Below are 26,857 nucleotides of genomic sequence, written 5' to 3' on the forward strand. Positions count from 1 at the left end.
CAACACTTCATTCCCACTAAAGTTAATATCATCAATCACATCAGCCTCCATGACATCACTCATAATAATAACATCATTCATAACAGCATTCATGACTTCATTCACACTGTAGTTAATATCATCATTCACCTCAGCATTGATCTCATCTCTCACATTAATAACATTACTAACATCATTCATGACTTCATTCACATCATAGTTAATATCATCATTCACATCAACATTTATGACATCATTTACATTAATAACATCATTAATAACAACATTTATGTTTTCATTTACATCATTCGCATCAGCTTCCATATCATCATTCCTACCAATAACATCATTAGTAATAGCATTCAAGACTTCATTCACATTAAGGTTAATATCATCATTCACATGAGTCTCCATATCATCATTCATACTAATATCATTAATAACAGCATTCATGAATTTAATTACACTAAAATTAACATCATCATCCACATCTGTTTTTTTTGACATCATTAATATTAATAACATTATTATTTACAGCATTCATGAATTCATTTACATTGATGTTAATATCATCATCCACATCTACTTTTTTATCATCATTCACTTTAATAACATTATTATGTTCAGCATTCATGAATTCATTTACATTAAGGTTAATATCATCATTCACATCTGCTTTTTTGTCATCATTCATATTAATAAAAACATTATGAACAGCATTCATGTATTCATTTACACCATAGTTTATATCAACATTCACATCATTATTGGTAGCAGGAAACAGTCATAAATCACCATTTTTAGTCTCGTTATCAATTGCTCGCTTATTTTGTTTAAAGACCCATTCACGTACCAGAATATCCTTCGGCATTATATCAGGGTCAGTCATCTTGTTACTGTTAATTGCCTCAACACAGACTCTGAAGCTAGAGGCATCATCATCATCCTTGTTAGAGGCTTTATCCACAGATTTGTCCTTGCCAACCAAAACAGGATAGCAAGTTATCACCTTTATTCCGTTTGTTGATAGGAAATCCATGATATCACTTCTATTACAGGCCTTGAGGTTGCTCATCAAGAACACCTTTTTTTTGACAAGGTATTCATTGGCCTGCAATCTGCAGCCTTCATTAATCTTATTACCAATTATTTTTAATGGCGATTTCTTTCTGGATTTAAATTTTTTTGGTTTATCTGAAGTACAGGGCTCCGGCACAGACAAATCATTTTTTAAACAGCTCAGTATGTTAATTATCTTAACGGGAAATTTGACAATTTCTGCATAGCTTGAAGGTTCTTAGCTGACCTTGCCAAACGAATGTTTTTTTTTCCTCATCGTGACATTCATGGACTGATCATCTATGCCATCCACAGGAAGGTTAGGGAATTCATGCAACGGCTGTGATCCTGACACCGACATAGCATTGTCCTTGTTCACTTCCTTGCCTTTTTTAGCCAATGCTGTTGTTTGGATGACAGAAGAAATTTGGTTAAGATCTTCAGAAAATCTTTAAATACCAGATGTCAGCATATCAATCACAGTATTTTACCATTTGGTTACACTTAAAGAATCATCATTATCATTTGAGACTAGTTGGCAAGTCAACCATCCCAAGTGTTGTAACGCCTGTCCGGCTGCTTGGAGTAATTCACCTACTCTCTCCGTTGAAGACATTTAGTTCGTACTATTCCAATTTCGCAATACTCAAAGCAAAAGTTCAACAAATTCACTAAATTAAAAAGGTGAGAACGACACAATTCAAACTCGGCAACGTAAAATAATTTTCGGCGACTTAAAATGATTTTCGAGAAAAATTATTTACATCCATCCGCCATTAGACCAAAGACCGAAAAAAAAACATCTGTCTGCAATCACCGCAGGTCATTGACAACGGGTTCGAGACTACTAAGACGGATATCCAGAGCATTGAATTTATCACCCAGAAACCTATAAAGACTTTTAAATCTTTGGCAACCCTCGCAAAACCACTTAATGCCTTTGCATGTTTTAATAACTTTGTGAATATCCTCACAAGATGACCCAGCGTCAGGTTGATAAACAGTTCCACAGAAACAGCACAATATTTCTTCACCACCAACAGCAGCCGACTTCTGGTTGACATTGGGATTAGGCTGATTTCTTCTTTTAGGATTTGCTTTTTCACCTTTATCCTTGGTCATTTTCACCAATTCACTAATTCAGACAGTAAGTCCACCAAAAAGTTTGGAAAACTGATTATTACTTTAAATTAATTAATTGTTTAAGAAATATTCACTACTTTGATCTAAAGTTCTTAGAGAAATTAGTTATTTAAATGTAATTTCTCAAACATTTCCAAAAAAACATCATAATGTTAGTAAAAACAGCAACATACATACACACTGCAAAAAACGTTCACACACTCAAAAATCATCCACTCTATCATCACACACATTGAAATCCAAGTCATTCCTGATGAACACGCCAACTTCACTTCTATTGCCAGTAGTTCTATTTTTAAAAACAAAGTCGAAATTTTCTAATTTAATTAACTCAGCTGACACCTCATTCAACCATGTCTCATTATTGCTATTAAATTAAATATTTTTTGAATTGATCAATCAACATTTGTAAAGACACATCTTATTATAAAAGCTACAAGTATATATTTTTAGTGGCAGCAGAAATTTAGAATCGTCTCTGACGCTATGCATAGGCGCAGAATAAATGACATTATCATTATAAGTCTGATGAAGAAAAATTGTTTTGAAAAAATGAGATTGAACTCAAAATATCAAAAAATATCGATTATCAAATTTTGGAATTAATTAATTGGTGTCGCTACGGTTCCTGTTGATGGTTTTTAGCGTATTCTTGAGCTCTGTAATTTTTACGTTTTTGTTCTGAGAAAATCTGACTCAGGTAGAAATGTGTATTTTGGCCATATGTTAGGATTCGTAAGTTTTGAAAGTTCCTTGACTGGTAAAATGATTTTAAATGCTGCTGACTCGGTTGCTAAATTTTGATCAGTGATCGATCAGAGTTAACAGAGTTTCTTTTGTGCCACATCTGAAAGCAATTTGTGAAGGTTACGTCATTTGATTTCAGGTTATTTTTGATAACATCTTTATTTCATGAACCAACTTTGCCCACAATGTAGGTTGTTTTCTTTTCGATAGCTTTAGACTCTTTCAATTCTTTTGCCATACATTTTGGAAGATGCTTTTATATCTTCTGGTTTGTTTGAAAATGGATTGGTATTGTATGACCATTATTTTCATTTTGTTTATAATAATCAAAAGACTAACTTAAGCCTTGTTCTAACTTTATAGAGTATGTTATTTTCAAAAAGACTTGTTTGATCATCCTTCCATTTTTTATTTAAATTTTTGCTGACTTAGGTGGGATGTTAAAAGTCTTGGAATACAGTAAATTTTGTGAAAATTTTCAAACTGTACAGTTTGGATCATTTTGTATGATGGGATGGCAGTTATTTAGCCGGACAGTGATGTTTGATGTATAGAAGGAAAACAACATTTTCTTTTAATTAAATTTTGTAATAATGTTGAAGTGGTCTTAACGATTGTTAATTTATTCGTTGAAAACAGTTTAAAATTTTTTGCCATCAATTGGTTATTCTACAAATTATTGTTTTTTTTATATTGAATTTTTGTAATTGAGTTTCACAAAGAGTTCAGTTTCTTACGAAATGATGAGTCACACACACACACACGCAAACACACACATACATACAAACACGCTTACATACAGTGGAAAAAGTGGCCAGAGTTGTTTGGTGTTGTCGCAAAAGAAGGAGCTGGAGTGTACATCCTATCATACTTCATGTATATCGTGTGGGCTCTCATATTTGCACTCCTGGCTGCCATGCTTGTCAAAGTATTTGCTCCTTATGCATGTGGATCTGGTATTCCGGAGGTAATTTTGGTGGTGATAAATTATAATGATAATATGTCCAATAGAATAGTTTTTTTTGTTCTGTACATTCAGATAACAATGATTACTCAGCTACCACATTTGCATATGATCTAATTGAATGGAAATTGGTATTTCTTCAATAAAATATAAATTAACATTTCAGAAATGATTAAATTATGTAGTTGTTATTATAACATTTTGCAACCAACTTCTGTGCACACCAGATAAAGACGATATTAAGTGGCTTCATAATAAGAGGCTACCTCGGCAAGTGGACGCTAATTATAAAATCAATTGGTATGATGTTTTCCGTGTCAGCTGGTCTAAGTCTCGGCAAGGAGGGACCCTTCGTGCACATTGCTGGCTGCTGTGGCAATATCCTCTCTCATCTATTCCCCAAGTATGATAAGAATGAAGCTAAGAAACGAGAAGTCAGTTTTTATTTTATCTTTTCTTCTTTTTTTCTTGTCAAGATTTTAGCTTACTCATATTTTTATTTATTATTTGTTTATTTTCTTAATAATTTTATATTTAATTTATATTTAAAAATTTATGTTTGAAGCTATTGTTTTGACATTTATTGTTCACAACTGTTTTATATTTTTTAGCGTAGTTTTGGTAAGATATCACGGTATATGCACAATGTTTGTCTCAATATTAAATTCTATTGCACTACGTCAAAGATAGTATCTTTGAACTTTTACAACACTAAATTTTTTCACATCCATCCTTTCAACCACATTTTCATCTGTCTATCATCCTATCCTCATCAACTCCCCCTAGATCCTCTCAGCTGCAGCTGCAGCAGGAGTCAGTGTGGCATTCGGTGCTCCAATTGGTGGTGTGCTCTTCAGTTTAGAAGAGGTACATGTCATTTTGTGGTTTTGTGTGTGTGTTTCTGTGTATCTTTTTTAAAAGATAAACGGTTGTGGGTATTGTATATGTGTATGTTTATGAATTATGTCATTTCAAAAATAAACAATTATTTATATGTGTTTGTGTGTTGTCTTACAAAAAGTAATATTGGTTGTTTGCAACTCATGATATTTGCATAATTTCTTATTAGCAAAGTAATATTTGAACTGGGATTGTAGCTTAAAAGAAATAGCATTGTTTATTGGAATGAGTATAAATGTTGTAAGTTTAATATAAACGATTCCAGGTAAGTTATTACTTTCCATTGAAGACTTTGTGGAGATCTTTCTTTTGCGCACTGGCAGCTGCATTCGTTCTTCGTTCCTTCAATCCATTCGGAAATGATCACTTGGTACTTTTCTACATCGAGTACCACAACCCTTGGTACCTCATCGAGCTGGCCGCGTTTATTTTGCTCGGAGTATTTGGAGTAAGTCTGGATGCTTTTTGGCAGATTTTTGTGATTTTTATCAAAGAAGTTTTGATGTTGTTTTTGTTATATTGTTTTTTATATTATTGATAATGTTTGTTCAGAACTTTTCAGCAAAATACAAAATTTGATTAATGAGGATATTGAAAGTGATAGAAATGGTTACATTTAATTGATTGCAGGGCATTTGGGGAACGATTTTCATCCGCGCAAACATCAAGTGGTGTCATTACAGGAAGACTTCAATACTGGGCAAATACAATATAACTGAAGTAAATTGAAATCAGATATGATGATGATAATAATGATAATTTATCCTTATTATGTTTAGGATTACTGTTAGGCATTATAAAATTTAAACAGGTGTTAGTTGTCACCTTGATCACAGCCATCATTGCTTACCCCAACAAATATACTAGGTTAGATTTTTTGAAATTTTTATTGACAAAAAATGGTTGACATTTATACTCCGTAGAATTGATTCTGTGATGCTGAGAGCAAACTGTCCAGATTGTAACATAATGGGAATATCTTCAGCATTGACAGTCTGATTCTTTATCCTCACCAAAATCAGTAGTCACTAGCCTTTCCAGCATCTTTGCCATTTTTGTACCGTAACTATAATTTACCATAATGTACACAATTTAAGGAAAATTTAAGATGATCAGAACTTTATAGACTTTACAGTTAACTACGAAACGTTCAATAGACAGAATTTTGGCCAAAAATGTCAATGCCGAAACTAATACCAAGTAAAACCATTTTAAACTTAACGCCATTCAACTAAAACTATTGCAAACTGTTTCAAAACTATTTTAAAAACATTCCAAGACATTCCTTAAAAGAAAAAACCGAAAGTTCGACAAATAACCCGCATTCAATTTTTCAGTCCACAAGGAAAGCTAGCAAGACTCTTATGCTTTATTTCTTTGATTCCAGCAACTTCTCCATCAATCCTGATCAGGAATCACTCATCTTTAAAAATTTTTCAATATTCACTGTACATGTTTACAAATTTCTTTCAAGGTTCTAATTACAATTCTAACTCTAACATTTTTTTAAATCATATTTTGTGTGAATTATATATGCCACGTAAATTTATTAATAATAAATGATGGATCCAGAATAAAATTTTATATGAAAAGCAAAAACACAAAACTTAAAGACTGGGCTATGCACGTTCTTATGTATTGAAAATGTTTACGTAGATCAGTTCATTATTCATTTTACATTTGCTAGATTAAAGGTTTAAATGTTCGAATGTAACGTCACAAATATATCATAATGTTATAACCGCTGGAATAATCAAATTGCGCTATATTATTTGTTATCTTAATTGTTGTTATCTTTGCTATATTTTTAATTTTTATATTGTAAACCATAGACAGACGATTGTAAAGAGATAACGAATCTTTTGATTGTAAAAATCTACCGTAAAGGCTATTAAGGTCCTGCGAGAGAGAAGTTTCCAGCGAGGTTTGAAGCGAAGTTGTAATTGTAATTTATGTAGTTACGTGGATTACTTTAGTGTTTTTATTACTGTTGGCATTCAAATAAACATACAACAAACTTTGCTTTTGAAGCAGTTGTGTTCATCTATCGGAAATGTTGAACCTACGGAATAACCAACACGATCGTTGGAAGCTACAACACTGGTGTTGGAAATATAGAAATCTTTAAAGTTATAACGTTGGTAGTAACGAGCGTTTCAAGGGTTACAACAATAGCATAACATAAAGTAATAAAAAAAGTGTGCGAACTTCAATTTTCCATTTTCCCAGCAGAAAATGTACATAAAAATGCTAAATGACATAAAAAAGAGAGAAATATGTATATTTTCTATACACTTTAAACTGAAGTTTTGTTTTAATTATTGTTTTCAACATATCTTAAAGTCAAAGAATGGTAGAGAATGTAAATAACAAAATTCTTAAACTGTAGTAATTACTAAGAATTAAGTTTTTCTGTTTTCTGAAATACAAAGTTGAAAGCCTGGCAAATCACGCATGACTTGTTAAATGTTTTTGTAATTTTTGCGCACTTTTGGCGTCAAATACCACGCGGCCAAAAATTTATTGCTTTAGAGAAATAGAATTTTGTTTCTATCTTGTGATGTCTTTCCAATTTTTAGGATGAACACCAGCGCTTTGATCAAGATGCTCGTGAGCATGTGCAGACCTGAAGATGAAACGGCTTTGTGGTTAGTCGATTGTTTTATTTTATACTGAAGATTCAAAAAAATTTAATGTCTCTGCACATTTTCCGTTGTTTGTCGTTAATATTTTCATATATGTCTGCTTATTAGTTAGCATTTTTTTAAATTTTTATTTTTAAATTTGTTGGGATATCAGTTATAATATAATTAATATAATTAGATATAATCTGAATTATAATAATATAATTAGATTCATCAACGTTTGATTTATAAAGATTTTTAATTAAAATGTTTTTTGTAACATCTGATTGATGTGTTGGTTTTTCAATAAAACAGTCATCTCGATTTTTGTGATAAAAAAAAACTAGTCCTACTGCAAGAAGAAAATTCAGTCAACATGACTGAAGGCAATAATTTCCCATAATGGGAAGACAGTGTAAACTTTGTAAAAGTTGTTCGATTCTGTTTTGAATATTACAAAAGTGTTTGATGCCCTACCGAGCCAGCTCACTATGGTGTCGGCAAGCAGATGCTTGCTGGCCTGCTTCGATCCACTTTATATGCTTTTAACCAGACGTCGCATGGTAAAATATTTGGAAGCAAGTAAGCGTGGCATGCCATGCAAGCAGCTCTGCCGTTGTAGCTGCGTTCCATGAAAGAAATATTTGTATCCTATTCGTCAGTGCTATAAAATGAAATAATTCACGAATTATAAAGTGTGGGAAACTTGAAAACTAACAACTGAACAGCGATTACAGACGAAACGTGACAGATGTGAACACGGACATCGTGAGTGCTCCTCTGGGGGACTACGCTGTGGAGGCCATGTGGCATCTTACACTCGCCCTCATTTTCAAGATGGTCGTCACGGTTTTCACGTTCGGAATCAAAGTAACTCATCTTTTAATTATTGTTTACGTTTGTTTCATTTTATATTGGCCGCTAGTAAAGATGTTATTTAAGATATGATTTCAATGATCAAGTTAAGAGGCACAATTCGTTTATTAACTCATTTGAAATAGGATATTTTATAAATTTCTAATTACTTCATTACTATGCACAGTTCTTTTCTGTTAAAAGTTGGTTTGATGATATTAACGTGTATGCTAAACGGTTTTATATTTTTGTTGAACCTGTGCTCCTCAAAAGTAACGTTTTATTTAAATTAAATTCAGCTGTAGTGTAAATGATTTTTGTTTGTTATAATGTAGAATTGTTTCGATTGTGCGCGTTTAAATGTTTTTGAAGGTTCCAGCAGGATTGTTCATTCCAAGCATGGCCATTGGGGCAATTGCCGGTCGATTGGTCGGCATGGGAGTCGAGCAGTTGGCTTTGTTAGTTTCTTATGTTATTTGGTTTCACGTTACCTAACATTTGATTAGTTTATCTATGTACATAATATGTCCATAAGATACCAAATAAACAGGCAAACATGTACAATTGTACATCTTATGTTTTTGTAAAACAATGTTGTGTATTAAAAATGCATCGAGTTTATTCATTTTAAACAATTCATTTATGTGGCAACTGACGCATTACTGTTTGAGCGTGGATGACTTTATTAGAAAAAACCTGTTTGTAATAACAACTTACTTGAAACTTACTGTAATTATTACAAATACGTTCCAATTTGGTGGAGAGTAAAAAGTAATTTGTTCATTGGTTATGAAAGTACCGTGAATATTACGGTTTTAATTTTTGTGAACGAACATTCCTCAGTGCGAACCAGGATCACTATATATTCAAAGAGATGTGCACGAGCGGACACACATGCGTCACTCCTGGCCTCTACGCCATGGTCGGAGCTTGTGCAGCTCTTGGAGGAGTTACTAGGATGACTGGTACCTTCTTTTTTTTGCTAGTTTATTTGAATTTATATGTTAGTATGTATATGTATGCGTGGGTACGTCGGCTCGTATGTGTTTGTAGGTTTGTTACAAAAAGTTAATTGATGCCTTACAATTTTACAAATTTAAAGAAATGTTTGTTAATCAATGATTCAACCTTTAATCGAATTCAGTGTCGCTGGTGGTTATAATGTTTGAGTTGACTGGTGGCTTGCAGTACATCGTTCCACTAATGGCAGCTGCGATGACGGCAAAGTGGGTCGGCGACTCCCTGCACAAGGAGGGAATGTATCCTTTTCATAACGTAATCTTATTCACCAGCAAATTCACTCAATGTTTTGATGTTGCAAACCAGTTTACAGTTGATTGAAAATTAATAGCTTTGATCACCGTTTGAAAATTAATTAAAATCGACATAATATAGAAATGCTGAATAGTAAATTTTAATAATATTAGAAAGAAAAATAATCTATGAAATCTGCTATCTATGCCTGCGTTTAATTTTGTTAAATAGTGTTTTCAACCTTCGGAGTTTATGCAACACATTTTAAAGTTTATTTATCCAATTAATTCTAACCTTTCACTCTATGGTTCACCATATTTTAATTTCATTCATTACTTGACTCTAGGACTTGTTATAGATTAACGAATTTGCTTATTCATATCTTTCAACATTTATGAGAAACAATTCAACTTCTTTAAACCATCCATGCAATTTTATTTGTTTAGCTTTTTTTCTTTGATTCATGAAAAAACTCACTATTCCCTATAAATCTTCCAAATAATTCATTAAAATCTACATCCCGTTACAACAACATAATTCAAAAACAACATGGTTCAACAACATTATGATACAACAACAACGTGATACAACTGATGTTTCTAAACGATATCTTCACACAACAACTGCATGACGCAACAAATTATTGATGCAACCAACACAAATAAATCTGATAATGCCATTTGATGGCATCATGTAGATACGATGCACACATTCACCTGAATGGATATCCTTACCTGGATTGCAAAGAAGAATTCACGCACACAACACTTGCGCTTGATGTCATGAAACCAAGGTTTTCATTATGATAATTCATATGATGATGTGTGTATTTTGTTTATTATCTATTTATATTATGCATATGTATAGATATATATATATATATTTTTCTTTATTTATATTTATAGTTTATGTGATGATGATGTGTATCAGGGGTGCACCGGATAAGACTTTTTATGACCGACCGTGTCTTTTAAATAGTCTTTCAAGGTTTGATGAGCATTTCACTAAAGTTCCAAATCAGCTGCCTATGTTATATTATGTTTATTTTATCTCCACCTTGTTGTTTAAACTCCATTACTAATTGTGATGAATTAAAGTTGATGGGCATTTAATAACAAGTGTTGTGTTGCAGCGTGGAAACGGGCTGTGTGCCGTGTATACCCAGTGCTCGGAGAATTTATAAAATGAAGCTCTTGAAAAGTTAACTTCAGTTTCTGCATTTAATATTAAGCATGCTGAAACGTCTGCACATATTTTATGCATTGATGTTGTAAACACAAAACTTAATATACGCAAACAATCACATTCAAATAAGCATGCTTACATATAAACAACATGCATATATTCAAGCACATGATTATTATTATTATTATTATTATTATTATTATTATTACGTTAAACAAAGGCGAAGACGAAACGTCCCTGTGCCTTCTCAAAACTAAGATAATTTTAAAACAATAAATTAAAAAAACCTATGAGTCTATACTGAATAAAATAATTAATGTTCTTACAAGTCAAATAATGTATTAAATCTTGTAAAAAATGATAATAAAAAAAACAAATATAAACAAATTAATCACATATCCTTATTAATAAATTGACGATAATATCGATATATACTGATAAAAAAAAAATTGAATATATCCCAGTCTCACAAATAGCCAATGTCACATCAAGTATCATTTGTCCTCCAATCATGCATAAATCTGGCATTCATAAGATAAGTATCCAACTTTTTTTTTAAATCATTCACATTATCAGCATTCACAACATCAACACCCAAATTATTCCAGATATAAATTGATCTAATGATAAAGTATTGTTTCCTCAAGTTTTTATGGAATGGAAGAGCAGTCAATTTCATTTCGTGTCCTCTTGTTCGTCCACCAGCTTTCATCATTACTGGGAGGTCACGTTGATCTTTACCTCTAAACAAGTTATACATCATGATGAGATCCCCTCTAATGCGTCTGTAGTTCAGTGTTGGCAAGCTCAAAAATTTTAGACGATCTTCATATTTCAAATGCTCGCAGGTCTTGATCGACTTTGTTGCTCTTTTCTGGACCCTTTCTATCGCCTCTGTTTCCTGTACTGTCCACGGATACCAAACACAAGCTGCATACTCTAGATTAGATCTGACTAATGATTTATAAAGCATTATAAAAATATGATCACTAACACCTTTAAAATTTCTAATTATTAAACCTAACAAAGAATTAGCTTTTTTAACATTGTTTTGAATATGATCAACAAATTTTAATGAATTATCAAATATTACACCCAAGTCCTTAATACGATCGACATTATCCAATGTATGATGACCAATTTTATATTGAAAATTATTTTCAGGTATGTTATACCCATATTTCATTACCACACATTTTTTTTCATTTAATTTTACATTACTTTTTGCACAACTAGTCAAGCCATTTAACCCATTTTGTAATACTATTCTATCATCATCTGAGCTAACAATTCTGTACAATTTTGCATCATCTGCATACATATACAATGCTGGACCTTTTGCATCTTTATACAAATTAAACACATCATTAACAAATGAAAGAAATAATATAGGACCCAGCACACTCCCTTGAGGAACCCCACTTAACACTGTACAACATCTAGACAATTTATCATTCAATCTCACTCTGAATGTTCTTCCACTTAAATAACTGTTAACCCAAGTAATCAATCTATCATTCAATCTGAACTCTTTCATTTTTTCAATTAAAATACCATGTGACACTCTATCAAAAGCCTTCTCAAAATCCTTGTACACAACATCAATCCTGTAGCCATCGTCTAGTGCCTTAGTCTAATCATCCAGAAGTTTCAAGAGTTGCATTACCGTTGATTTACCTTTTACAAAACCATATTGTCTAGGGTCAATCAAATCATTATCAGTTAAATACAACATCAAATCATCCTTAATGACCGATTCCATCAGTTTACAAATAACACTGGTCAATGCCACTGGTCTATAATTTCTTGCATCTTTTTTATCACCCTTTTTATAGATAGCTGTTACAACATTTTCCTTCCATATACTAGGTATGACTCCTCATTGATATGATATACCATATAGAGCAGACAAATAATTACAAACAGACTCTTTACATTCGAATAAAATCTTTCCATGTAGATTATCTGGACCTGACGATTTGTTAACATTCAAATTTTTTAATTTGTCATAGACAACTGTAGGTTCAAAAGTTATTTCGTTCATTTTTGATCCAATGAGCTCAGATTTCGAAACAGCCTGATAGGGTTCATCACGCAGATCATCCACTGTCTCATAAACTGATGAAAAAATGTCAGCCAACTTATCTGCCATTTCCTGTTGATTAGTCACAATTCCTTTCTTCTTACCATCTTTCCATATACAATTTTTTTTCTTTATTAACTTTAATAAATAAGTTGGTAACTTAACTGAATAGTTTTTCTTAGTTAAAATTTCAGTCTTAAGTGGCACATATTTATTCACAGCCATGTTAATAACCATAACAAACCTATCCAAAATCTCATCTAACACAATCTGCTTATCCACATCACCTTTTATTGAATTGTCTATTTTAGGCATCGATACATTTGCAGAAATAAATTGATTCATAAGACAATAGTTTCCTGTTTTGTATTCAAACATTTTATTTTTTTTAAATGTGTGATTACCTCTGTATTCACCATCAAAGAAAAACTCAACATCAGATGATCCTTTTACTTTTACCCACAGGCGAATTATATTCGATATCTTGTATTAAACTTTTTTGTTGTGCTAATAGCAGATCTAAAATATTCTGTTTCTGTCCATTCCTATATCTTGTTGGGGCATCAATGAACTGAACCAAAAAACAATAATTTACACAATCTATAAACTTCCACTGAAGCGACTTTAAACCTCCACTAACAGACATCGACTCCCAGTTTATTGTAGGGATGTTAAAATCACCAATTATAAATTTATTACCACCATTGCCTATAAATATCTTTATTAAATTTCGGAGTTCATCATTATTCTTCAAACAGGAGTTTGGGCTTCGGTATACTGCTAAGAATGAAATTTCCTCTTTAAAATTCAACAAGCGAACTGCAATATGTTTTTCAAATTTGCTTTCAAAATCAACAATAACTGAGGAGAGTGTGTCTTTAACATAACAGAAAATATGTATAAATCCAGCCTTTTTAAAATTACAGCTATACAACCTGAACCCTTTAATTTGAAATTTCTCCAGTCGATAACTACCTGTCAAGTTCTTTTGGTTTGTCTCCACAAATATCAAAATATGCATCTTCTTATACATCGAGTCAACTAAATATCTAACCCATCTTATTCAAATAGAGTCTACATTAGAATAGAGAACACCTAATTTACACTTTCTGTCTTTATTTCCGTTGCTTAATCTAACCTTATCAAAACAATCATTCTTATTGCCTAATTTGTGTCTGAACTTTTTCCCCTTCTTTCTATCTTTACTAACCTCATACTTCCAGGCAAGCCCCATACCCTGTATATATATTATTCTGTTTTTCTCTGTCCTTATTTCCGTTGCTTAATCTAACCTTATCAAAACAATCATTCTTATTACCTAATTTGTGTCTGAACTTTTTCCCCTTCTTTCTATCTTTACTAACCTCATACTTCCAGGCAAGCCCCATACCCTGTATATATATTATTCTGTTTTTCTTTTGTTTCCTCTACAAGCTTTTTCCTCTCTTCCCTTTGTTCTTTATTCAAATCATGGGATACTCCTATTTTAGTAAACTCAGTTTTTAAGTACTTTATCTTACACAAATTCTCTATTATCAAATTTTTTTACTTCTATCATTGAATTTAATTAAAACAGGCTTTAACCTATCTCCAGAGCTCTTTAACCTGTAATATTTTGTTATCACACTCAGTAACATGACCATCTAAAAGAACCGAGCAAAAAGACAATATTTTTTTTTATCATTCAATCTGTTTATCTCAGCAGTCTCTTCCTTATTTTCACATATACCAAAAATTATAATATTATTTGCTCTATCTTGTTCACCACATCTGGTTTTAATATTTCCATTAGTTTTTTCTATATTTTTGCACACAGACTGTACTTCTTTATTTACCACTTTTACTTTTTTAAAAATCTCTTTGCCTACTGCATTAACCCAATCATTTTTAAAATTCCCCAAGTCTTAATTATTTTTTTTTTCCATTAGCTTAATACTACCTGAATTAGTTTCTGTATTTTTAATTGAAACATTCATACCCTTGATGGTTTCTAATAATTTATTGTACCACTCCTGTAAGGCTGTTAATTTTGCATCCATCGCCTCTTGTTTTTCTTTAATGTCACCAAAACTTCTAGCATATTCCAAATCACTTGTACTCACACTCAAACAATTACTACAACTCCATATAAAATTGGATATTTTGCATTTTTTAAAATAAATCTTCTGTTATTCCACCACATTTGGGGTGGCAGAAAACCCTACATGTAATGCAGCATAAATTATCAGCTGTACAAACCTTATTACACTCACAGCAGAGACTCTTATCCTTATTAGCTATCCTAATTATCAATTACTCTTTTTCTCTCTTTTCCTCCCCTTCCATCTTAGATATATAATTTATATATAAAATATACACTCTCAAGTGCGAGAACAATCAATCAGACAAACACAGAAAAATGACAACACCCAACAACAAGTGACTGGCGTGTATCCTACAGCGGATGCACGAACCGTTGTGGTACTACCCTCTCAACGCCTCTAGCCGTGCACTTAGTTTAGTATGTATTCTTAATTAAATACTAATGTTAAATACAAATAACCGTTTTCGCTGGGGAATACAACTCTACTATACCAAAAAAAAAAAACAAATTTTTATAAAAAATTATCATGAAAAATTTAATTGATATTATCGCACACCAAAGAATCATATAAATTATATACATACGTGCACCATAAATTTTTGAGATTGAAAATCTTAAGGTCCAAAATATTTGATGTCTGACCACTTTTGAATCTTATTGGAGAATTTATATGCCAATGCAAAAGTCTGTCTTCCAAGATATCCAAAAATTTGTTTTCAACTTTGTCATTTTTACTCTCGCAGTTGAACGATGTATCCCATTCAATCGAAAAAATTGAAATCTCGAAACATCAGGAAATAACCAGATAATGCCATCACACCATTTATCAATGTTAACAAAAACTCATTATCATCATTAGATTTTGGACTCCTATGAAGGAATAGGATGTTTTGCGTTAATGATTATTTGTAAAACAATAACATTAATAAGCCTCTTTTGTTGGCATCAGTAAAACCAGAAAAATTACTTGAGTAATCATTCAAATTGAATTCTGATAACATTTGCTGAAAATTTTGAAGTTAAATCCGATGTAACCTCTAATCTTTGTAAAAAAAAATTTCCAATGGTAACGTTAACATAATTTACAGAAACTTATTTGGTAGTGAATCAACATTGATCATAATGACACATGAATTATTCTTGCTGCTGCAGCCTGAATTTTTGACATTTGTAAATTTTGCTTCTTTAAAAGAATTTGTATGAAAGTCTGTTGGTTGACACATGTTATTTGACTATTGTAGGTACTTTGGATGAATGCAAGTTTCTGTTGGATTCTTTGATGGCGATTAGATTTCTTAAGTAAATTGGCTGTGATGTTGAAAGTGTCTTGAATGTTATTTTAGAAATTTTAAATTACTTATCGAAACTTAGCCTTGAATCTAGTATGATGCTGAGTGTTTTCACCTGATTGCTTATTGTAATGAGAATGTGTGGCTTGATTCGAATGTTGTCAATTTTGTTAATTTCTTTTAATTGCTGGTATGTTTCAACATTGGAGTAATTTGTGCTAGTTTAAGTTTGTTTGGAAAAAGATCCACTAAAAAGATTAACTATTTGAAAAATTGCTTTTGACAATATCTCACTGCAATTTATCAAAACTTGGCTAGGATCGGGATTCAGAGGTGAAGTTTTTTTGCAGGTGTTTTTGATAATCTCTGATACTTCTGAAGGATTTACTGGCTAAAATTTTTTAAATGAACTTGAAGTTGATGTTGATGGTTTGTTAATGCTAGGGTACGAGAAAGTTGAGTATTGATGTTGTCATGAATCTTTTTTATTTTATCGATGAAAAATTTATTTAATGTTTCGGTAATATGTGATTGGTTGATGTTGATATTGTTGTCAATGTGTTTTTGGTGTAATAGTTGTTTGTTGAGGTGTCGCCAAAGACATCTTGAATTGGTTGAACTATTGAGTTCTTTCAGCAACAATGCAGCTTTTGATTTTAATATTTCTTTTCGAGCGAGTTGTTTTGCAGAATCATAGGCATCCTTGTCCTTTTGCAAATGTGATAAAATATTTCTTTTCACATTTCCTTACATCTCTTTTTGCACGGATTGCTTTTTCTGACAGTTGGCATTGATGATGAGAATCACACAACTGAGCAGTTTTTGTCTGCAATGGCATCCACACAAATACGAAAATAAGTAGATGGCTGAGATCCGGTTTGTTTTTATTCCCCATTTTCTTGAAAGCAGCGAGGCACGAAATGACATTTATGTTTAATTACTGTAGATATTTGATTATGTCACCAGCCTTATATCTGCCGACATTGTTAACATGGTAAAAAATTTATTTACTATGATTCTACTGGCTTCGATAAGTGAATCTTTTGATTGGCGAGAACCAATTGTAACCTTTTTATATTTTGACATCTCATGAGTAATTTTGTCTGCATTTTAATGTTTACTACGAGAGTCAACCGAAACAAAATCATTTGACGTCATCAGAAGACAAGATATTTTTTGCCGATTTGTCATGAACAAAATTACCAGAAACTTCTGCTTTCAAATAAGCAAGCACTCAGTTTGCTGAAATCACTTTTCAAAGACTCAGTTGACTTGTTAATTTTTATAACTTTGTTAGGAAAATATTTAAATTAGCTTTTAGGAGATATAGTCGACCTTTAATATTGATAATTTTTCTAGTTAAATCATTGCTCATACATCAATACGTTGAGTTAGTGGAGAGATGCTGCCGGAAACGTTCATATTTTTACAATGGTCACATGTGCACGGAATTTTTCTAATTTTCTCAATGATGGTCAAAATTTTGTTAGATAGGACCAGATGTTTACGATAATGTCTTTACATACTGAACAAGACAGAGTTATCAGTTTTTTCCTTAACTTTATTGTACAATCATTAGATTGCACCATAAAACTTAATTTTTTATCAAATGTTTTTGATAAATTTATCAAATAGTTTTTGATAAATTTGTCATCGTAATTAAATTAAAATTTTAATAAATAATACAAAATTGGATGATTTGTTTCAACAGCCACAATATTTTGTATTGTTCCAAAAAGCGTTTGAATAAAATAAAATATGATCGTTATTTACAATCAAATTAATCATTTCGAATGTTTTGACTAATAACTTAAAACGTAGATACCGAATGGACCTACAAGATGTAAAAAAATTGCGCAATACCCCATACGATAATTCACATATATGGGATATTTATTAAATGACAGATTATGCCCAGTTTTTGAATATGATCATTAACTATCCTCCATGATATCCAGTCGAATATTCCGGGATAGTGAAAAAAGGCTGGATATTCGGTCAGAGCCGGAGCTAAGCTCCGATGCAACCCTTATATATACATCTTTCATGTTTTGCTTTAAATATCATACGAGGTGTAATATTGGATTGAAATTTCAGAGGACACGATCATCATCTGTGCACGGTGACACAAGACTCCATGACTGTTGGAGATATTGGTATCACTCATTTCCTTTTTTGCATTTTAAATTAATATATTTTTTTATCATTAAAGAATTTATAACAACGAAACGCGTACACACTTAGAAACAATATTGAGAGATACGGACCACAATGGCTTCCCAGTCATTGTATCTCGAGAATCACAATTTCTTGTTGGTTTTGTGCTGAGGAGAGATCTCATCATTGCCATTGGTTAGTTGTGTTCATGGCCACCCTTAAAATAATAAATATTTAAGTTTTTAAATTAGTATATTTGGTTAACACGCTCTTTATTAAACGCAGAACTCAGGTCATGCAAATAAAAAACGCATTTTATTAGGTAACTTAACGACCAAAGTAAAATTTAGAAAAAAAAGGCGAACAGTGCAAGCAATAAATTATCATGATCTTTAATGCATTAGTTCGATAACCGGTCATGAATGAAGGCACCGTTTTCTTAATTAGAAGTAATATTCTGATATCCAAAACCATCTCTAATATCCAAATCACCATCGTTTACAGATTTTCAATAAAGACGCTGATAATATATTAAATAAAAAAATTAAAAAATGAATAAAAAATTTCAAAGAAGTCAAAGTTGTTTTGAAAAATCAAAATTTCGATTCAATAATATCAACAATTCAATTTTTTATTAAGGAATTGAAATGTAAATAAAATTGAACAAATTCAAAATATATATTGGTGTTCTTTGTTACAGGCCAATATTTAGCAAAAGCTGTTAAGCAAGTTTTTTAGTTTTATGAATGAACAATGTTAGTGGATGGTTCAATTTGGATACTGATATGATCAAAGAAGTAGTAATATAAAAAAATAAATTTGATTCGAACGATAAAAACCAATTAGTCATAACAATAATTCCTGGAATAATTCACTTTCAAATTGTATACTCCGAACTGTTTCAACATAAAGAGGTACACCATATCGAGCCATTCAAATATTTAAAAAAGTTGTAGCAAGGGTTGACATTGGAGCTGCTCCAATCCAACTAGTTACGCTGTCGATACAAATAAATAAATATTGGATTCGCTGTCGATACAAATAAATAAATATTGGATTCACTTTCTTGTTCAACGAGATAACGGATCTTCAATATCTAATCGAACAGTCTCGAATCGTGCGAACATTAAATTGAAGGATGATACTGTAGATTTTGTGTGTCGATGAGTTTTATTTTCTTGATAGTTTAAACATTTTTTTGATTATGTTCTTATTTGCTTGTCCTTATTTGGTCAAAAATATCTTGATTTGATTAGTTTGATAGTTGTTTTAGGTAAATTAATCGAGCCAAGTCAACTTCCAGTAAGTCGTTACATTTGAATATCCGTCTGAACAATTTTATCTTGAAGGTATTTGGGAGCCAAGCCTTTCTTGTATTTATAAACTACAACAGCAATTCTGAATACAACTCTTTTCTTAACTGATAGCCAATGCAATTCACGCAAAATTGGAGTAACGTGTTCAAACTTTGATGCAGCCATTACAATCTTTGCAGCCCGATTCTGTATTGACTGCATCTGAGTAGTCATTTTATTTGCAGTGCCCCAGAACAAAACATTGCAATAATCCAACTTTGAATGAAAAAAGCTTTTTTGTTCTATCATGCATAAAATAAATAAAAATTTTGGTTTTGAACTCAAAAAACTTGAGAATGATTTATGATCAACCGTTAGAAAAATCGAAAAACTAAACAGGAAGCTAACGCGGAATATTCTGTGATTTTCATCAATGTTTGCCTTTCCGACAGTTTTAATCCAATATATATATATATATATATATATATTTATATATATATATATATATATATATATATATATATATATGTTGGTAATAGACCATAATTTTTACAATATTCTATAAATTCTACCGAATGCTTGGCGTTAATATGTTTGTAGTTCGTTTTTTCGATTTTTGGTGAAGTTTTTTGGTGAACGTTTAGTTTATTAAAATTCAAAATAAACTTATTTTTCGAACTTGGGATCACTGTGATGTTGATTGCATTGTCAAGAATGAACTAAACTTTTTTTGTTATTCGTTAAAACTGAACATGACGGTAGCGACCTCTTAATATTGTCCAAAAATTTAAAATTTGTACTAATTTTGTTCTATACATAGGATCATTTTTGAGGGGTGCCCAAATTTTAATTCAAAAAATAATAGTTTAACATATTGTTTTGCATCACCCTATATTTTTCAATGGGATCACTGTGATGTTGATTGCATTGTCAAGAATGAACTAAACTTATGCCGGAAAGAATTTATAAATGCATATATGCAATCATCAAAACTAAAACTTCATAAAAAACTGGCCAACCTGATAACCAAAGGAAATAACAATATTATAAAAGATAGATTCATCAATCTTAGCCACCACATCCTTACAGACAAACAAAAAGTGTTCTTAAACCTGGGATTGAATTGCCATTATCTGAAAAAACCTAACAAAATTGAGAAAATCATTGAGATTGAAAAGCTAATGATGTCTATAAGCGACGCTGAACGTCAAAGTAAATTAAGCGTCAACCCCTCTGTTGCCATTGAGCTTCAAGCTGAAGCCAAGAAAACACGAGGTTGTTTTCAAAGTAAGCTGAGGAGATGAAGGATGCGGCGAAGCAACTTAGGGAGAATAAAGATATCGTAATAAGACGCGCAGATAAATCTGCACAATATGTCATTATCGACCGAGCCGATTACCATGAAAAACTCAATGATGTTCTCAATGATACAAAAAAAGTTCCAAGTATTCGAAAAATAAGTTTATTTTGAATTTTAATAAACTAAACGTTCACCAAAAAACTTTAGTGAGAAAAATCGAAGAAACGAACTACAAACATATTAACGCCAAACATTCGGCAGAATTTATAGAATATTGTAAAAAATATATATATATATATATATATATATAGGGTGATGCAAAACAATATATTAAACTATTATTTTTTGAATTAAAATTTGGGCACCCCTCAAAAATGATCCTATGTATAAAAAAAAATTAGTACAAATTTTAAATTTTAGCACAATATTAAGAGGTCGCTACCGTCATGTTCAGTTTTAACGAATAACAAAAAATGAAAAAATCAGCATATTCATTACCAGTTAAACAAATCTATAGTTATTTCACTTGTTTAATAAAAAGTTTACAAATAATTAATAGTTAAAATCCTGGTTTAACTGCATCAATGTTGACTTGTTTCTATCTGGATAGTTTTGTCTATACGGCTCCACAACTATCAGCAGATACCGTTTCTGTTCTTTATCGTTTGTGTGAAGTTTATTGTACTCTTCCATAAGAGCTACTCCACGTTCTGCTATGTCATTTACAACTCTGAGAGACGGTAGTTCAGCTTTTGCTTCTTTGAAGGTTTTATTGGTCTCCCAACAATCTGGATCACTGGTCAAAAATTCAAATGAAAGTCCAGTAATTGCGAAAAAACGATAGGTGTTATGTGAAACAAAATCATCAAGTTCTTTGAATTGTATCATAAATTGATCAATAGTTGCTCTTTTCACCGAGCCAAACTTTTGTGTTCAAACTTCTCACCATTTTCTGTTTTATGTCAAGTGGTACTTCATCGAAAAAGGCCAACGCAACAAGTTCTTCTGGTAAATACCAGAGGTGTCTCAGAAATTTGTTCAAAGCCACAGCTGAAATATGGGAATCAGGATAGCTGCAAGTACATGATTTATTATTTCATATATTGGAACATTTTTGGATGGTGCCCCATGAAAAATTCACAATTTAATTTTTTTTGCATCACCCTAAGTAATAAATAATAATCCACAAAACAGCAACTAATCAAACTATATATCTATCCGACCGGCTTTATATAAGCTTTATATAAGTTTATGTATATTAATAATAGGGAATTGGTTATGTTTTGCAATAATATATATACTACTTCTATACTTCCTGTTCATTGTACAACGGTGTCATTTTTAGAAAAAAGATGAACTAAGAAGATGAAGAAAATGTCACCAATTAATTTACTACCTTTCCTTTGTCTAAGAAGCTATATAAACCAAAGCTACACTAAAGATGATTTGTGAAAAAATTGAAATACGCCTATTTGCAGAATGAATTAGGATAATAGTTCTATGTTTTAATAAATTACACAATTTCTAGAAAATTCTAATAAGAAAATTTGAAAAGACGAACTTTAAATTGGTTAATGCTAACACTTCTGTAGAATTCATACAAAGTTGTGTATATGTATGTATGTATGTATGTATGTATGTATATATATATATATATATATATATATATATATATCAGTTAATTGTAATGCATATTAACTACCGTAGTCTAAATGCTCATCTTGAAGAAATAACTCAATTAGTGAATAGTATTGGTTCTTATATTTGTGTCATTGCTTCAGATAAACCAAAAAAATTTAAATCCAGAAAGAAATCGCCATTAAAAATAAGATTAATAATAATTGGTAATAAGATTAATGAAGGCTGCAGATTGCAGGCCAATAAAAACCTTGTCAAAAAAAAGGTGTTCTTGATGAGCAACCTCAAGGCCTGTAATAGAAGTGATATCATGGATTTCCTATCAACAAACGGAATAAAGGTGATAAATTGCTATCCTGTTTTGGTTGGCAAGGACAAATCTGTGGATAAAGCCTCTAACAAGGATGATGATGATGCCTCTAGCTTCAGAGTCTGTGTTGAGGCAATTAACAGTAACAAGATGACTGACCCTGATATAATGCCGAAGGATATTCTGGTACGTGAATGAGTCTTTAAACAAAATAAGCGAGCAATTGATAACGAGACTAAAAATGGTGATTTATGACTGCTTCCTGCTACCAATAATGATGTGAATGTTGATATAAACTATGGTGTAAATGAATGCTGTTCATAATGTTTTTATTAATATGAATGATGACAAAAAAGATGATGGATCATGATTTTCCATCATTCTTCTCAACCGATGCATCGCCTGATGAGGTGATAATGATTGTTAATAGACTAAAACTAAAAAACTGTTTTGACAGTGATCTTTTATCCACAAAATTATTAAAGGGTACTATTTACCCCATAGCTGGTTCAATTGCCACTTTATTCAACAAATCAATCCTCGTTGGCCAGTTCCCTAATAGACTGAAATTGGCAAAGGTACTACCTATTTTCAAGGGTGGTGATTGCAATCAATATGGTAACTACAGACCCATATCGATTCTATCAGTATTTTCAAAAATTTTTGAAAAACTAATGTTTGATAGAATGTGGTCTTACATATCTAAACACAGAATGATTAATGGAAATCTATTTGGCTTCGTTCCCAAGTCATCAACTGAGAAGGCTATTGCTATGCTGTATGGGACTCTCCTAAATAATTATGATTCTAGGAAGCTTAGCTTAGGCGTTTTTATAGATCTAAGCAAGGCATTCGATTTAATTGACCACAACCTCGCTATCAACGTACATAACTAACTAATTCAGACAAGCAATATTAACCTATCCAATAAACTTTATTTTTGATTTAACTGACTAAACACCTCACTTCTGTTACCAAATGAGATGCATGAGTAACTGAATCGATTATTTGATTTATTTAAACTTCATAATTTGTCGAATCTAACACAAAAATATATTATTAATCCAAAAAAATTGCAAAAGTTTATTCTCAAACGAAACAGCCTATTTCTCTCGCTTTCCAGACAGCTTTGACCGAGTTTACTCAGTCAGTGCACCCATATCATGTGACGGCCACAAGCCACAAACAATCAGTGAGCTCATATCGCCCGCTTACTATTGATGTCACGACGGTTCAAACCGTGACACTTATTAACAAAAATTTTAAATATTTTAAATGTTTATAGTTAATAATAAAAATATTTAGTCGTGATACCACTTATGATGAAATTAAGTCAATGTTCAAACTAGGCAACGCTAGAAAGATGAACGAAGGAATTGTGAGCAAGTCGTTAGTTTACTTTTCCAACACTGTGGTCACTGGAAGCAAGTTGGGGGGGCCTGAACCCCTGAAGTTGAGGAAGATTGTCGATATGGTTAGTCTACATCAAATGGTGACTTCAGAATTTATTATTTAAGGATTGTTATATAGATAATATTTATTAAGAATTTTTGTGATTTAATGATAATTAATCAAAAACATTGTTATTAAAATGATTTTAATTACACTAAAAAACAAGTTGTAGATATCTTAAATGTCATAGATTGTTTCTTAAGCAGATTTTCATGCTGAATTCAAATTTGAAAACCGTTTCGCTCTATCAGGTCAAATTGCCTAGATATTGTTAAATTTATATATTTAGTTTGCTTGAAGACTGTGGGCTAATACATGATCATTTTATTAAATGTCTTGTTTGTTACTATGAGTGTATTTTTTATAACCCCCTATATATGTTTATATAAACTTCATAAGAATTTTTTATCAATATATATATAATATATAAGAATGTCAATTCATTTATGCAAAGTTATACAAATAGGTGTATTCGTATGCCCACAAATAAGAAAAATGATGACGGAGGAACATTTTGAAGATATTCTTAGCCAAACTGAAAAAGAGGCGTGGGTCGTTTCATTTTCTTGGAAATAAGAAAAGTGCCAACTTTGTGGATGTGGTACAAAAATGCATTAGTGCCTACAAAGATCTTGATTGTAACATAGCTCTGAAAATTCATTTATTCGACTCCTAGACCTCTTCCCAGAAAATCTAAGTAAAGTAAGTGACAAACATGACAAGCTCTTCCACCAGGACATTTCGGTGATGGAGTCACGCTATCTGGGTCGAAAGGGTGAAGCAATGTTGGCAGACTATTGTTGGACCATTCAACGTGATTTGTCAACTCGTCAATACAAGAGAAAGAGAAAATACACAGCCAAGAAATTTACTCCATAAATATGTCTAACTAATTTTTACCTAAGATTTCGAATTGATTTTTATTTATCATATAAATATTGTTATTTTAGTATTTAAAGTCATGTTTATGTTTATATTTAAAACTCATGTAAAAATATCTTTTGAGTGAAAGTTTTGTATGAATAATAAATATTTTACGTGTTATATTAGTAAATTAAAGTTCAAAATTTGAAATCAACATATTCAAATTTACTTTGATAGATTAATGTGCCAAGATATCTGCAAAAAGTTTTTTCTAGTTCAATGTTATTTGTGTTCATAGTTTTTATCTATTTCGTGGTTTTAAATAGTTCGTAGTGATTGAAAATAATAGAGAGGTAGGCTTTTGAGATCTGAACGACTGAGTGATTGCTGATTCATGAGAACTGATTGACCTAAGTAAGGCAACCTAGGTAGGCAATATTTAAAATTTATTTATATTTTGTTTTCAGGCGCCAGTAACCATAACAGACCAGACACCCATGGAAACAGTCATTGATATGTTCAGGAAACTTGGTCTGAGACAAACATTAGTCACTAGAAACGGGTACATTATTTTTGACGTTTTTATATGCCACTATATTTTTGACGGATTTGGAATTTTTCGGTGAAAATTTTAAAAATTTGAAAACAATTTTTTTTATTCTAAAAACGTTTTTATGATCGTGTTTTTTTTAAGATGATGAATATGTCTAGCGATTGCAATCATGTTTGATACTTAAAATAAATGCTATTATGTGAACAAAATCACATAATTTTCTTTCGGTATGTTTTGAAGCATAATTATTGAGTTATTTTACTAAGAAAAACAATTACGTTGACCGATATTAAATGTTTTTTAAAGTATTTTTTATTTAGTAGTGATATTTAAGTAAGATTGTGATGCAAAAGTTAAAATAAAATTTTTTAGACTCGGAACCGTGAGTATGAGCCGGATATTTTTACCCGGAGCCGGAGTCTAAATTTTTTTGAGTAGTCAGATATTTTTTATCTGACTTCGATGAAAAAATATCCAACTCCGACCTCTTGAAAAATTCCGACTCCGGCTTTTCTGACTCCGGGCAAAAATCTCTGACTCCTGACTCTGGGTTCCACTCACTGAAAATTTTTTCAACTTTTGCATCATGATTTTACCTTATTATCACCGATAAATTATAAAAATTTATAAAAACACTTAAAATTGTTCAAGGTAATTGCTTTTTTTAGTAAAATTACTTTTTACTTGTGTTTTAAAACATACTGGTAAAAAAATTGTCATTTTATTCAAGTTAGTTTTCAATGTTAAAAATGTCGCTTATCGATACAGCATATCTTTAAAAACACGATCTTAAAAAAATTTTCAGAATAAAAAATTTTTTTTTTCAAATTCATAACATTTTCCAGAGTCGGATGAAAAAATCCGACTCCGGTCCCTCAAAAAATTCCGACTCCTGCAAAAATCTCCGAATCTGATATTCTGGAATTTGCTACCGGAACATTTTTTTATTTAATACAAACACAGTTTGTATTAATAAGCGTGTAACAATTTGTGAGCTTTCGTTTAATAAATATTTTGAATCTAATTTTGCAGTCGCTTGCTCGGCATAATAACAAAGAAAGACATACTTCGCCACATAGCCCAACTAGAGAACGAAGACCCTGCATCTATACTTTTCAATTAA

General features: G+C 31.4%; 2 protein-coding genes across 2 annotated transcripts; one reads left to right on the forward strand and one right to left on the reverse strand.

Annotated features, from left to right (window-relative positions):
- Positions 1-763: 763 nt before the first annotated feature.
- On the reverse strand, positions 764-2,160 carry HELRODRAFT_164928 (hypothetical protein; the record flags this gene model as incomplete). Its single annotated transcript, XM_009030860.1, has 3 exons — positions 764-1,234; positions 1,286-1,487; positions 1,856-2,160. 3 exons carry the CDS (start codon positions 2,158-2,160, stop codon positions 764-766), a joined length of 978 nt encoding a protein of 325 aa, XP_009029108.1.
- Positions 2,161-3,727: 1,567 nt separating this feature from the next.
- HELRODRAFT_108181 (hypothetical protein) lies at positions 3,728-26,857 on the forward strand (the record flags this gene model as incomplete). The annotated part of the gene is made up of 17 exons (XM_009030861.1): positions 3,728-3,895; positions 4,120-4,326; positions 4,679-4,759; positions 5,058-5,240; positions 5,423-5,512; positions 5,604-5,659; positions 7,372-7,440; positions 8,145-8,286; positions 8,644-8,729; positions 9,115-9,236; positions 9,416-9,530; positions 10,223-10,318; positions 18,263-18,321; positions 18,410-18,517; positions 24,215-24,339; positions 25,649-25,743; positions 26,767-26,857. The coding sequence occupies exons 1-17, from the start codon at positions 3,803-3,805 to the stop codon at positions 26,855-26,857; spliced, it is 1,818 nt and encodes a 605-aa protein (XP_009029109.1). The 5' UTR covers positions 3,728-3,802.

This window comes from Helobdella robusta (assembly GCF_000326865.2).
Source record: "Helobdella robusta unplaced genomic scaffold HELROscaffold_7, whole genome shotgun sequence".
Lineage (NCBI taxonomy): Eukaryota > Metazoa > Annelida > Clitellata > Rhynchobdellida > Glossiphoniidae > Helobdella > Helobdella robusta.